The sequence below is a fragment of the Emys orbicularis genome, chromosome 5 (genome assembly GCF_028017835.1).
Source record: "Emys orbicularis isolate rEmyOrb1 chromosome 5, rEmyOrb1.hap1, whole genome shotgun sequence".
Taxonomy (NCBI): Eukaryota; Metazoa; Chordata; order Testudines; family Emydidae; genus Emys; species Emys orbicularis.
Genome location: NC_088687.1, coordinates 37365699 through 37381460, shown reverse-complemented (window position 1 = coordinate 37381460; position 15762 = coordinate 37365699). Strand labels below are relative to the sequence as shown.

The window sequence follows — 15762 nt, the reverse complement described above, 5'->3', positions numbered from 1 at the left end:
AAATAGTTAAACAATTATAAACATTGAATGAACTACTTCTATCCAGAAAGAAAATCGGTTTTGTAACTGGATGCTGTCAATAAACTTCACATGTATTCCTTTAAGAACAATGAGTGTACACTAGCCACACCATTCTTGGCTTTAGCCAGTACTAATAGAGCTTTAATCTTGACATGAGCCTAAGGGTCTGATCCAACACCAGTTGAAACCAGTTGGAGTCTGTCCATTGACTTCAGTGGGTATTGGATTGGGCCCTAAATAATTTGCCAAATTAACATTAAAAAATGACTTGTAGGACCAAATTTTCCAAGGAGAAGTAAATGGTTTGGCCTGTATAAGCTGTCATTGGCGTTCACACAGATAATTGCATGTATAAATAGGTAGTTGGCCAGTTTTGCTCACACAAAATTTCTGTTTGCTTGTGGACATATTTTGTTTTGAGGGGCACAACAGGTGCATGTGCATTTTTCCAGGTGCCCCATGTGACCTACTTTGAAAATTTGGCCCACAGACTATCAAGTGTTATTTTCAGAAGGTTGAGGGCTTCCTTTTGTGGGAGCACAATTTCATCCCAAAAAACTCTCATCTGTATTTTTGCACCATAAGTTGAACTCTGGGCACAGATCTGAGTACTTGCACCTCTTAGCTACCCAATTGCAGGTGAAAATGAGGAAGTTCGAAGGGCATTTATTCAGATTGCATACACAATTTCATTCTGTGCCGGCACAAACTGTGCCCACAAATGGAGGGATATCCTTCTTAACATTTACTCATAAATGTCTGATCCTACATTGCTTGTGTGTAGCTATAAAAAAAAAAAAAAAAAAAAAGACAAAGCTAAACGAAAAGAATATGGGAAATGTAATTAGAAGCACATTCCTAGCCTTGGAAGGAGCACTTCTGCCTATTGTTATATTCTTTCCTTTACTGTTTCCTACTTAGCTTGCTGTGCTACAAAATTATAGGTGGGAACTGGGACATTCCCTTCATGTTTTTAAATCACTCACATTCTTTCACATTCTACTGTCGGTCCAACTAAGAACAATTACAAAATGTATGGTTCTGAGCTGCATTTGATTACCTGTGAATATCTTAATGATTTGCATTTTATGGGTAAAAACCATGCAAATTATTTTGTTTTAAACCCTTTGTTAAAATATGCAACATTCTCAGTTCGCTAATATTCTCAGTTTCAAATAGCTTCTAAAACAAAACTACGTTATTTTTTGTATATGAGAGACTCATTGCTGAAGTTATCTAAAGCGGAGTTTATCTCACGTTGTTGGACTAGGGTATTTACCACATACGGATTTTTCAAAGCAAGTAACTGGAGACCAGCTACATACAGTACATTGTCCTACTTTAGAAAAGGCAAAATAATCTACAATTTTTATGCATTGTGCTTATTTAGAGCGGTCTAATTTGACCAGATGGACAGGTTTAGCTTGCAGCTGTAACTCCATTCATAACATTGTTCTGTAAGTTCACAAGCTAAGAATCTTGTGTATGGTCCTTGTTTATTATAAAAGGAATGTGGCCTGCTTGTGTTTAGGCATGTTGTTTCTCAAATATTTCTTTGTATCCTTCTCAGTATCTCATTCTTTCATGTGTCACAGGACATGCGAGGAAGCTTGTATTTGCCATCTCTCATAGCACTTTCAACTGTATCATAGAAACTAAAACTGTTTTGCTTTTAACCCTTTGGTGCTAGAAGTCAGAGTTTTCTGTTGATGGGAGACTTTGCTTTCTACCAGCACTTGAAAATCTTGACTCCCTCTGCCGCAGTCTTATTTTACTATCTGAACTTGATCGGACATAAGCTGCTCCCCTCTTCACCTTGCATCTTAAGACTAATAGTGCAAGATATGTTCTATGTACAACTAGAAATAAAATGAACATGCCATATGTGTTTGTAGATCTTTTCCTTCATGACATGTCAAAGAATGGGCTAAATTCTGGCTTTTACAAACCATAGAAATTCCGAGGGGGGGGGGGGGCAGAGTAGCTGGGCTGCAGCAGCAGCAGTTCTGGCACCTTTCAATGAGTGCAGCATGTTCCCCCACCCCATCCCAGAGATCTGCTGGCACTATATATCTTTCTGTGTATATGTATGGGGGCGGAGGAGAAATGGCAAAACACGGTCCAGATCCTGCAAACTCTTACTCATGTGAATAGCTCTTGCTAATGAGAGTTGTCCTGTTAGTCTCACACTCCTGTGAGCTGAGACTACTCATGTAAGTAAGGGTTTTCAGGATCAGACTGCAAACTGGGTAATTAATTTTAATTATGGTTCTGAGATTTATTAAGCACTCTCCAGACGCTTTTAGTAAAATTTGCATGTACAGTTGTTGAAAAAACCACCCCAATTGTACTTTGTTTCCTAGGCAATGAAGTTATAGGTAAGAAACGAAGTGGATACCACGTGTGTGTGTGCGAGCACATAAATCTATATATAAAATAATCTTTTTTGTTTATAGATTAATTTCTCATTTCATTTCACATTAAACTTTAATCTGTCAAATTTGTCTTTCATTCAGTGCCTTTGTAAAATATCTAGATGTTGTATTATACAACAGCTAAGCCTCTCTTAATCTTGCAAACTCTCAGTTAGTATGTGATTGGAATCAATTCTTTGGGTTGATTTATGTTCTGCTTTTTAAAAAACATGTCTTGTCCTTCTCTAGAAACTGTAACTATACAAGGAATGAAGGGGAGATTGATGGTATCATCATTATGGCCTAATAGTAATCAATATTCGAGTAATGCTTCTAAGACTTACCTTTGCTAATTCTCTTGTCTGCTGTGGTTTGTGTTTCATTTGCATCACAGCTAAAAATGCTAATTGTGCCTGCAGCTATAAAGATATTTAAATATAGTGAAAAACAATGATGTTGTGTTTTTATACACAACGAAAAGTAGCTCAGTGAATTTAAAAGTAGGTGAAGTATATTTTTTATAATAGTGGGACAATAAGTATCACTTAAATTTTATATAATAACTTAATACTTAAGTATATTCTCTAAAAAATAATATTGACATGTTGAATACTAGCAACTGTTTGTTGGGGATTAAATTAATTTGTCATAATCTTGCATGAGACAGATTTTCCGTTTAGTGTTCCATCAGTAACATTGATTATATCTTTAAGATTGTTGGAAATCCTATCCAGAATCCTGGCCTAACCTAAATTAATATTTTAATCTCAAATTCACAAAATAAAGTTCTTCAGTTTGGGATATTCTCCCCAGATCCCATTCTTTGGAGTTACCATGTGTGTCATGTGAAGGACACAGAGCCATTGAAATTCAAGTTTTAGGTAGGTAATTGTTTACACTAGCGCATGTATTGATTACCATATATCTCCTTGTATATGCATCAGTAACCGCACACGACTGTGCTTTTCCTCCTCATAGAACATGTAGGACCTGCTCTCACTGTGACTTCATGTAATACTGTCATACTTTAGTTGGTATTTGCTGTGGATAAGTGTTAAGAGTAAGAAAAAGCATTCAGGCTTTAAAAATTGTACTTCCTATTAAGCCAGATGGTTCAAATTCAGCTCTGATGTAAGCCAACGGAACTTCAGCAGAAGTCAGGTTGCTTTACTCTGTGGCTGAATTTATCCCTGTGTCTGTCACACATTGACAGAGTGTCTATTACTCTGGATCACACACTGGTGGAATGTTGGGTTGATGTTCCTGAATTATCCAGTCTGTGTTGATCAGCAGAAGAGCCTCAATGTTGCTGTTAGTTGCTTGGCATTATTGCTCTTAATTACTGATCTGAAGACTGAACCACTTCTAGGTTTCAAAAGTCTCTGGAACTAAGAAGCGATCCAGGTCTTTTGTCAAAGGAGAAGTTGAGCATTCTTTTCTTCAGTCATTGCACCTCTCCCTCATCATCCCAGAGCATCACCTAGAGGCTAAATTCAGTTAAGAGAATCTTCTTCTCAAGGGTATCCCCTGGACATGAGCATCAACAACTCACCTTCAATTTCATTTTCTTCAAGAAAAAGCATTTTCCTAAATTTAGGCACATTAAAGCCTGGCCTTCTAGTGCCAGCAGCAACAACTTCATATTCTTAACAGTAACAGAACTAAATGGTATCTCAGAAAGTTAGAGATTCTACAGCAGGGCCAGCCTTAATTACAAGCAAGGCAAGGGAGATGCATGAATCCCATCCGTGCTCTGCAATTCACAAGCTAGTCCTATATTGCTCTGTGGCAAAGGAGAAAACAATTCACCCTCTGTGCACAAATTCCAGCTCAGGAGAACAACATCTATGCTTGAATTTCCTCCCTACTGACAGTTTAGGGCCACATAAATTATAAGGACATCCCTGTTTTTAGTTGAGCCATCCTCCTACTCCACGGGAGTGGAATTTGTTACTGAATCAGATACAAGGTCTAATTTTTCAGTCCATACAGTAAGTAGTGTCTTCTGGTCCCATGCTCCTATTATTTTGTTTCCTTACTGGTCATCTCAACTGCCTATAATGTCAGTCAGCTGCAAGACCTGCTGAAAGATGTATGGCTTAGTCTTCCATAAGAATAAATTAGTCCTCAGGATGCCCATTTCCTCCCAAAGGTAGATTTTGGATTTATCCAGTCCTTTACACTTTGTCCTTTTCCTCAGACACTGGGTACCAGGAGAACATATTATCATTATAAAAAAAAAAAAAAAAAAAAAAAGACATCAGAACACGTTATTGCTTGAGTAAAGAGTCTTAAGTTTATGATATCAGAATTCCGTGTTGTGTGTGGACACGAAACAAGGGGCCCATCAGTTTCCAGAGTCTATGTAGATGGATAACCTGTATATCTTTGTGACTTCTCTGGAGGCAAATGTATTCCAGAGGGTCGAATACCATACAACAACAGCAAAGTGACTTCCACAGATTGACTAAACTCACATCATTTTCCATGTGGCTTGCACTTGGTGTCTTTTTTCCCCCTGCTCTTCAACCCTTCCTTTCTTCAGGGACAATGATTCAGAATCTTCAAAGAGTAGGAATCTGTGGAGGATAATCCCAAATTAAGGAGAACAACAGGTTATTTACCAGTAACAGGAGTTCTCCTATTGGCTCATTTCCCCCACAGATCCATTGTATCCCACCTGCCTTTCTATTGAGAACTAGTCAACTTGCAGTGGAACTGAAGGAGGGTGTGATAGTGACACACTCGTAGTCTGGAGGTAAAATGACATTCAATGCATGCGCTAGTGCATATGTGTACTTACCTGAAATTTGACAACTTCAACAGCTCCATAATGTCTGAGGTGGTGCTCTCATATATGCCTAAAGAGAATCCGGCTCTTTGGAAGAGATAACCCAATAAAAGAAATTCAGTTACTGGTAAGTAACATAATTTTATTTGATTTAAGATGCTGAGCCACAATTATAATGATTCCTGATCACCTTCATTAATCTGTAACAGTTGAAGTTGCCATCTGCTTATTTTGTGCACATGATTATTGATTATTATCATTAACAAACTAATATTTTATACTGAAGAGAGAAACTATGAACACAAATTTCAGGAAATTAATTCATAACTTTTGTTATGTGAGAATTATAAATAGCTTTTCTTTTCAAGATTGTATCGAGTTTCAAATTCTAACTCAGAATGTGTGAGAAAGCACCACATCTGATAGGCTCAAAATTTGACTAATATTTTTGAGCTGTTTGTAAAATCTATGCAATTCTTTATGGTCTTCAGTCTGCTCTCTTAGAAATAAAATCTCCAACTGATTTCAGTTGTGCAAGATGAGGTCCTAATTAAAGAGAAACCTAATTGATTTCAGTGGGCTTTGGATCAAGCCCTTTAAAAGAGTCCATTATATTTAAAATTAATTAAATGTCTTAGAAATCAAAAGATTCAGGGAAATTGCCAACTAGCATATGGTATGTCCATGTTTACTTCATTCTATTCAACTGTGAAACAAATGTTTTTCTCTTCTTTGCTGTGTGATAAAACATTTAACAGAAAAAATTGTTATAAATAATCAGTTTTTTAATTTAAAAAAAAAGTCATGTTTCTTCCTAACTATCATAAAGCATCTTTCTGTTTGCAGACATCTAGGAGTAATAACTTCCTTACCTGTAAATACTGTAAACTTCCATTCTCGGAAAGGGATTTTATTGCAATGGCTTTAAAGGACTTTTCTCCAACTTCCATGTTTTTGTCTTTATTAAACTTTCTTTTTTCTCAAGCTCCTCGTAGTCTACATTGTGACTTCATGTATTTATATAGCTTTTCATGTATATTTCAATGCCTATGTATATTCATTCTCCCCCTCCTTCCTCTCCCCCCACACACACATTTTAAGAGAAAGTGCTATTTAGAAACATTGGCCTGATTCTGATTTCATATAAACCAATTTTACACCTATGTAACTCTGTTGACTTCAGTGGAATAAACTTCTGATATACTCAGAATCAAGCCTAGTATATATTTAGAGTCTCCTGAACTGTGGGTCAAATTGTGTTAACTCATATTATTTTGTTTATTCAACTAAATTATTATGGTCCCATTCCTGCCATGGGAGATGCATACAAAACTTTCAATAATTTGACATGTGGGCATACTCCCTGTTCAAATCAAGAGGGAATTTTGGGGAGTGTACCCCATGCCTAAATAAAGAAGGTTTTGGATCTATATCCCATGGCTGGATCAGCCCTAAAACAGAAGAGTAGATGGGATAGGTATTTAAATTTTGCTAAGCTTAGAAGTTGCGTGTGTGCGCTATTTTAATGATTTTTCCAGCATTAATTGCAAAATGTGTTTGCGTTTCAAAGGAGATCAGTACTGCAAACAGAAATGCTAACTTGTCATTGTATTTTCTTTTTGTATAGATACCCTGCAATCTCAGCTTATCAATATGGGCGTTATCCCTACGTTAGTGAAATTGTTGGGCATTCATTGCCAAAATGCAGCTCTGACTGAAATGTGCCTTGTTGCATTTGGCAATTTAGCAGAACTTGGTAAGTCCAGGATCATAACCCCAAACTACTGTCAAATTGTTTAACAAAGGTTTTTTGTTTTTTTAAGATTAAATCAAATTAATTTTAACTGAATTTTTCAGTCCTCTAAATGTATGCAAAATAAAAATCCTGGGAGTGCTGCTTATTGTCTCTTTAGAATTTATAGCTGGTTGTCTGCCTTTTTAAACAAACAAATTCATCTGGGTACTTAATACAACTAACATTTTATGTTAAATGTATTTAATGTAACTATGTGTATTTTAAATTATTTAGGTTTCTCTCCTTGAATATTGTTACCTAGTGGTGAACCTGTGGCAAAGGGCCAAATTCAGACCCTGTTTAATTCCACTTAAAGTTAAATGAGGCATGAATTTGGCTCAAGAAAACATTCACCAAATGGGAATGGGGACAGACTCGATTCATAAACTTGTCTCTCACCATTAAGAATATATACCATTAAAAATATTCTAGGCTACATACTTGCATTTATAAATAATTACAAATGATAAGAAAGAGTTGATGTAAGCTTGGCAGATTAAATCACAACTGCATTTTAGAAAAAGCATGTAAAATTTGATCAGATCACATTTTGGTCAACTCTGTGGCCCAAATTCTGCTCTGATTCACCTGTACTATACCATTGCTTTCAATAGGATTGCATGGAGTGTAAACCAACACAGCATTTGGCTCTATATTTTATTATTCATTCATTGTCTGTTGGTGATATTGTAGAATATCAATTGAGTTCCAGGCATTTTAAGAACTGGGGCCCAAATTCTGTCCTGATGCAAACAAATCACCTGCACATGTAGCCCTGTGATTTGTTTTTGCTAAGGGATATAGCAGTATTCCAAGAAACAGTTATAAAATTGCAACGCTGAAAAGGCTGGATGGTTTGAGATATTACCAATAGATTATATGGGGCTTGTTATTTCCAGACCAGGGCAAAGTAATTGGAAGTTGCTAGCATCTGATAGCCATTTGGTGGCCTGAAATTATTAGATAGCTCATAGATTCATAAGGTTGAAGGCAAGAGAGACCATTATGATCATCTAATCTAACCATGTATATAACACAGGCCACAATATTTCACCCAGTAATTCCTGCATCGAGCCCAGTGTATTAGTTTCAGAACTGCTCCTGGTCGACAAGTTTCCGTATAACAACAAAAGAGCTATCATAATTGACACTAATGGCAAATATTAAATTGTAAATTCTTCAGGCAGGGATCATGTCTTTATATATGAGTGTACGTTACACAGCACACATGGGCCCCAATTTTTACTGAGGACTTTCAGTACTGTCACAATACAGATAAATAAATAATAGCATTAATTATTAATAATCTTTGCTAGTCTCTCCACTGATGTCCCCAGGGCTGAATGAACATAGAGACTGAACTATTCTCCCATCCCCAGAGGTGGTCTAGGTTTGTTCAGATGAGGGTTAAGACACCGTGGCAGAACCATGTAAAGGAAACTTGCCTGAGTCCTGCTCTTGCTGTACCTGCACAATGAATATGTTGAGTACAATCTTCAGGTCTTTATAGGTATGTATACACTGCAATAAAAGATCCCATAGTACGGCAGTAGACGTTCAGGCTTGTGTTGGAACCTGTGAGGTGGGTGAGCATCTCAGAACCCGGGTTCCAGCCCAAGCCTGAATGTCTACGCTGCAATTTTTAGCCTTGCAGCCCAAGCCATGCGAGCCAGAGTCAGCTGGCCCAGGCTCTGGGACTCAGTGCCACAGGTTTTCTGTCGCAGTGTAGACATACCCTCGGTTTGGCAAAAAATTAACTTAACTTTTAATAATTTAATCCCATATCAGAATTGCACTAGAAAGTCTTATTATAACATTAATACTTCAATTTTGTTTCGTAACCATAGGATCTTATTCTTTGGTCCTTACCTCTCAATAATATAAAGGAGACTCTCCATAATGCAGTTAACTCCCTTGGTTAGCATTATGTAAAACTCCCATCCTGCTGTGTTAAAGTAGAGCACAAGCCTAGTAAGAAGGGTGGGGATTGGTAAATTAGTAACACCTATTTTTACCCAATTTACTTGTAGGTGTAAGTCGGGGGGTGGGAGTGGTACAGTGGTTCATTGAACTCAGTTAAGTTAGGCTGCCTCAGAACTAGGCAGCTCGCTCATTGCCTCATGGAATGAGAGGCATTAAACTTGCCCTACTGTAAGGCCTGGTCTACACTGGGGGGATCGATCTGAGTTACACAACTTCAGCTACGTGAATAACATAGCTGAAGTCGACATACTTAGATCTACTTACCGCGGTGTCTTCACTGCGGTAAGTCGACTGCTGACGCTCCCCCGTTGACTCTGCCTGCGCCTCTCTGGTGGAGCACCGGAGTCGATTTATCGCGTCTTCACTAGATGCAATAAATCAACCCCTGCTGGATTGATCGCTCCAGAGGTAAGTGTAGATATGCCGTAAGAAAGCACACCCGAATTCTAAAGTGCCGCACTTTTTAAAACAACCTCTCTTTTTGTCAGATGTGCAGATACTATCATTTTCATTTAGAGTCAACTGCCAGGGCAAAAACCGAGGCTGGCTTTATGGCCTTTATGGAAATTTAGCTCTAAATGAGTAATTGTGAAGCTATAAGCCCTAAAATGTTTTTCCTCTTAAAATTCCTCAACATAAGCAAAGGGCGAAAGAGACAGTGTCAAGAGCTGGGAAGTAGCTCCCTTTTCTTTGGGCAAATGGAAAATGCTATTGAGAGGAATTGCTACAATACTGCAACATGGCCCTGATCCAAAGCCCACTGAAGTCAGTGAGCCATAGGGCTTCTTACATAGCCGCAGCTGCACAGCTATGGACTGGACGAAAACTGCTTGAGACAGTAGTCCAAGTGGAAGCATTTTAGATTGGGGCACATTTCACTGCAGAACCCAGATATGGCTATCAGGAAACACCTTCTATTCTTACAGAGAGTAACCCCAAGAGAGTATTTTACTCAGCTCAGATACAAAAGCTATACAATAGTCTTAGTCTCTAGGATAGTTTTAAAAATGAAGAAGCCTGATTAAAGAATTAGGGAAAGATATTTAAATGACAAATCATGCTAAGTTATAATTAATGAAGTTAGGGGTTAAAAACCAGGGTTAAATGGTGGCAAGTGAATACATGTTATTTATTTATTTATTTATATTTTTGCAAGCATATGTGAGATATAGCCTTGGCCCAGACAGTACTATTTTGCTGCTTCAGTGTTGGGATTTCTAAAAACTATCCTCAGATGTGACCCCATTGGAAGCCTCACAAGATGTCTGGGGGCAGAAATTGCCATTTCAGTACAGGAGATTTTGGGATCTAGAGTTTAGCATGGTTTGGAAGGATCACACAATCCTGCAGCTCTTCACTTGAGTATTTCTGCTCTAGGGTCCTGATCATGCGTCCATTGAAGTCAATGGCAAAACTCTCACTGATTTCAGTGGAACATGAATGGCCTCAAGAGATTCCATTTATGCCACTCTTTAGAGATATGAAGATACAGATCAATGGACAGAACTAACAGATTTTAGATTGTGGAGTCAGGTTCTGATCACAATTAAATGGATATAAATCCAGAATAATGTAATTGGCTTCAATGGAGTTATTCCAGATTTACACTGGAAGGTCAAAATCTGGCCTGTCCCTTTTAAAACACTAAGATCGAAATCCATTGAAGAAGCCATTCTGTACCCAGGCATTTTAAGTGAAAAAAGAATATAATCTGCATGCTGAGGCCCAGATCTGCAGCTGAGAGTGCACAGCACAGTGTTGGGCAGAGGGCGCTTCCCAAATCCTAGGACGATAGTGTGCTAATTAGAGCAGCCTGAAAGCTACTGTAAATTATCCCATCTGCCAATGGCCTCAGGCGCCCATTATAGTAGCTGGGGATTGCCAGGACTCTGGTCAACACCAGCCACATCCCCTTTACTACTGGACACTGCGGGTGGAGGGCAGGAGTCACTATGTTGACTCTCTACACCACTGGGTGATCCTCCTGTGACCAGCTATGGTACTTTTAGAACTGCTATGTGCAGGGGGTGTGGCATAAAGCAGCCACAGCACAAGAGAGAATCTGGCCTTGTGGCTTCAGCTGTGTAGATGTTCCAAAATAAATGCGACCAGCATGCAACCATGTAAATATTAATGATTTCCATACGACCGTTTATCTCAGCGATAGAAAATTCAGTACATGATGTATAATTTTTCATTTTGGTCTTAAGGCAAAGTCTTAATTTATATCTTTGTAATTTTACTGTTGCTTTGGATACCTTTATATTCTGCTGGTGCAAAGTTTTAATAGCCTGGAACATAATTAATAATTCAGGTCAGTACATTTATCTTAAAGTCTTAGACATTTTTCTTTTTGTTTAGTGACAAGTGTAAGTACTGAAGTGTATTGTTCTTGTCTGCGAAGAGCAGTTAGCCCAATTAATCATCGTGCTGAATAAACCTGGTAATAAAGAGGAAAGAAAACTTCGAGTGTAAACAAACCAAATCAATTTCCCCTTTTTATTTCACAGAATCAAGCAAAGAGCAGTTTGCCTACACAAACATTGCCGAAGAGATTGTAAAACTATTCAAGAAACAAATAGAACATGACAAAAAAGAGATGATTTTTGAAGTTTTGGCTCCTCTGGCAGAAAATGGTGAGAAGTTGATCATCTTTTATTGTCATACAATAATTTTCATTTTTTCCTTATTTGTACACCGACTATTCAAGAACTGCCAACTTGTCAGTAATTATTTGATACTTTACCTTGCTCAGCAATTTAACCTTTCCTGTAGAAGCCATATTAGTTGAGCCATCTGATAGCAATTGGAGATGAAGAGTAATGTTAATATTGCCTAGCAGCCTAAGCATACAACTGGGTGTCACCAATTCCTGGGACCTGGTCCCATCTCTAACATCAACTCCTTCTGTGTCTTTCTTGCCTCAGTTTCTCTGTATTTCAAACTGGAATATTAATACCAACTTTTGTATGTTACAGGGCTTGATGAGGATTATTAGGTTTGTGAAATGATTTGAATATCAAAAATGTCCTATAATGGATTTATAAGTATTTCAATGTCTAATTACATTTGTTAGAATACTTTGTTTGTCATACTTATTTTAATTATTTGATAAAATTATAAATACCATGTTTTAGTTACTGTTAAGTAACTATTTAACTTGTGGCACTTTTTCAGGGTGTCACCCTCTTTACTTTACTCTTGGCCCTCTGCTTTGAGCACCATCTTTTGGTTGAGGAGGTTTGGATGAGACTCCTTTGGGAGCCTGTTATTGTCACGCCTTCAGTTAGCTGAAAGGATTTTCCTAAGCAACATAAGGGTTTCCATTTCCCCCTGAAGGGCTACATGACCTTCTTTCATAGTTGTGTAACCCTTGAGGAATGAGAGAACAGGACTGATAACCAAACCCAGCTCTCGTAGATCATTACAACACAAACAGGTGATTTCCTTTTTTTTCTTTAAAAAAAATCTGACATTTTGGTCAAATTTATTATGAAAATTTTCTTGTATAGGGATATTTAAATTGTACAGCCAAAGATCAGGGCAGCCCATGAGATATAAAGTCAGGAAATGGGTGTTTGGCGGTGTAATAGTTTAATCATAGAAAGCATAAAAATGTAGGGCTGCAAAAGACCTTTGAGAGATTATCTAGCCCAGTCTCCTGCGCTGAGGCAGGACCAAGTGTACCCAGACTGTCCCTGGCAGGTGTTTGTTTAACCTGTGCTTAAAACCTCCAATTATGGATTCCACAACCTCCCTGGGAAGCCTATTCTAGTGCTTAACTACCCTTACAGTTAAAAAGTTTTTCCTAAAATCTAACCTAAATCTTCCTTGCTGCAGATTAGGCCCAGTATTCCTTGTCCTACCTCCAGTAAACATGGAGTATAATTAATGACAATCGTCTTTATAACAGCTATTAACACATTTGAAGACTTATCAGTTCCCCCCTCAGTCTTCTTTTATCAAGACTATCAGTTTTTTTAACCTTTCCTCAAAGGTCAGGATTTTGAACTTTTTATCATTTTTGTTTCTCTCCTCTGCAATCTCTTCAGCTTGTCCACATCTTTCCTAAAGTGTGGCACCCAGAACTGGACACAGTATGCCAGCTGAGGCCTCACCAGTGCCGAGTACAATGGAACAGTTACCTCCCATGCCTTAATACACCCCAGAATGATATTAGCCTTTTTAGTAACTGCATCACATTATTGATTCGTATTCACTTTGTGATCCACTATCACCCTCATATCCTTTTCAGCAGTACTACTGCCTAGCCAGTTATTCCCCATTTTGTAGTTGTGCATTTGATGTTTTCTTCCTAAGCATATACTTTGCACTTGTCTTTATTGAACTGCATCTTGTTGAATGTGTCAAAGCCATTTTGAATTCTAATGCTGTCCTCCAAAGTGCTTACAACCCCTCCCAGCTTGAAATCATCTGCAGATTTTCTAAGCATACTTTTACTCCATTATCCACATCATTAATGAAAATATTGAATAGTACCAGACCCAAAACAGACCCTGTGGGATCTCACTAGATATGTCCCCCCAATTTGACAGCAAACCATCCATAACTACTCCTTGAACATGGTCTTTCAACCAGTTTTGAACCCACTTTATAATAATTCAATCTAGACCACATTTCCCTAGTTTGCTTGGGGGAATGGCACGTGGGATTGTGTCAAAAACTTTACTGAACTCAAGCTATATCACATCTACAACTCCCCCATCCAGTAGGCCAGTAATCCTGTTGAAGAAAATTAGGTTTGGCAAAAATTGTTCTGTATAAATCCACATTGGCTATTATTTATTAGCACCTATTATCCTCTAGATGCTTACAAATTGATTGCTTAGTAACTTGTTCCAGTATCTTTTCAGGTATCAAAATTAAGCTGACTAGTCTATAATTCCTGGGGTCTTCTTTTGTCCCTTTTTTAAAGATGGGTATGGTGTTTGCCCTTCCCTGGCATCTCATCCATCCTCCGGGAGTTCTAAAAGAGAATCGCTAACAAACAGTTCTGAGATTGCTTCAGCCAGTTCCTTAAGTTCCCTAGGGTGCATTTCATCAGACTGTGCCGACTTGAATACATCTGACTTATCTAAATATTCTTGAACTTGTTGTTTTCCTATTTTGGCTTGCGTTCCTTCCCCATAGTAGTTAACATTCGTTATGTTAATGCATTAGTCTCAGGAGACTCAAGTTCAAATTCTGTTTTGGTTGTAAATGCAAAATGGTTGTTCAGGATCAGCTTACTCCCTTCTGAACATGCCTGCATCCCTAGGACGATTCAGCAAATTTGTATGATTTAACATCGATGCTTGAGTGGAGCCTAGGGATGAAGTATCAGGTTGAGTAGGTCAGGACTGAGCTGTGAGGCAGATCTGTGCTTGGAGGATCACTCAGTACACGCCGCTAGCCACTGCTACTATTCATGAGTGCCAAATTTATGCCCACGCACACTTTTTTTTTTTTTAAAGGAAAAAAATCTTAAGAGAATCCTATGCTCTTTTCCATGTTTGGGGACAACTTCTTCCCCAGATTACAGCCTGTGCCACCCTGTTTACTAGTGGGTTTAACAGGGTGTAAATCAAAGCAAAATTTGGGTCTTTATTTTCCAAACATTAAAAAATGTGCATTTATGCCAGAGACTGCCTTTGGTTACAATGTATGGTTGAAAAAATGTTTTTGCCTTTTTCAGTCTGACAGCAGAATTTGGTCTGCTATTTTCATAATTGATATTTGTAATTCAGATACTTTAGTGTTTGTTCGAGGGCAGTGTTTTGCAGTCACAGTAAGACAGAGCAGGCTCTGTGCTGTTGAAAATAACATCCCTTCATGCATGTTAGGAGGTAGTATGCTAAGCATTTATGCCCCTTACTGCTAATTCAAGACACGCTGATGTCTGTCACAACAGTGAGTCTGCCATCCTTGTATTGCTTAGCCACATCTAAATGTGGCGCTGAATAGTATGTCAGTGAGTTGAAACATTTAAATGAAGTACATGCACAGTCAATCCATTTATTGAAAGGCCCTGTGCAGCGTTTTCCAATTCTAATCACAACACACCTGCAACCTAGTATTCTGTATCCACGGAAACGCCCTACTTTTTAAAGTAGCTCAGTACAAAAGTACCTATTTAAAACTCTCCCAGCTGAACATTTCTGGGCCTGTCACATAAAGTTCACGCGAAGGTCAGTAGCTCTGACAGAAACATTGAATTTTCATTCATGCAGCAAAACCTAGTGACTGAAATAGAAGCACCACATGGGGAGAGTCAGACCACTGATTCTTCAAGATAGGTGAAGCTGGCAGCTCCTGTCACCACCCCATGCCACAGTCCATTTCCAAATCTTATGAAAAGCAACCTCCAAAATTCCCAGAGCTTTAAAAAAGATATAAAACAATGAGCCAAGCTCATCCTTGGTGTAACTCCAGTGATCTCAATTATTTATTTATTAATTTTCAGATTTTCCTATGGCATCAATGACTGTATTTGCTGAGCACCACACAAACACTAACTGAAATATCTTCATATCACTTGTGAGACAGGAAAGTACTTTTACCCCTGTTTTACCCATGGGAATGGAGAGTGACTGACTTCCCCAAGGTCACATAAGGAAGACTTGTAGAGCTAGGAGCAGACCCCAAATCCCACTTCAATGCCTTAACAATGGATTGCCTTAACAAGATCATCCTTCCTCGCTGTTGAGCCTCATCGATTTCAATAAGAGAGCTGAATTCAGCCTAGTAATTTCTGATTA

General features: G+C 38.2%; 1 protein-coding gene across 1 annotated transcript in view; it reads left to right on the top strand.

Annotated features, from left to right (window-relative positions):
- The window catches only part of RAP1GDS1 (Rap1 GTPase-GDP dissociation stimulator 1), a 64871-nt gene that overhangs the window by 24944 nt on the left and 24165 nt on the right, over positions 1-15762 (top strand). The window contains exons 2-3 of the mRNA XM_065404760.1: positions 6854-6982; positions 11515-11640. Coding sequence (XP_065260832.1) covers positions 6854-6982; positions 11515-11640 — 255 coding nt within the window. The remainder of the gene's footprint in view (positions 1-6853; positions 6983-11514; positions 11641-15762) is intronic.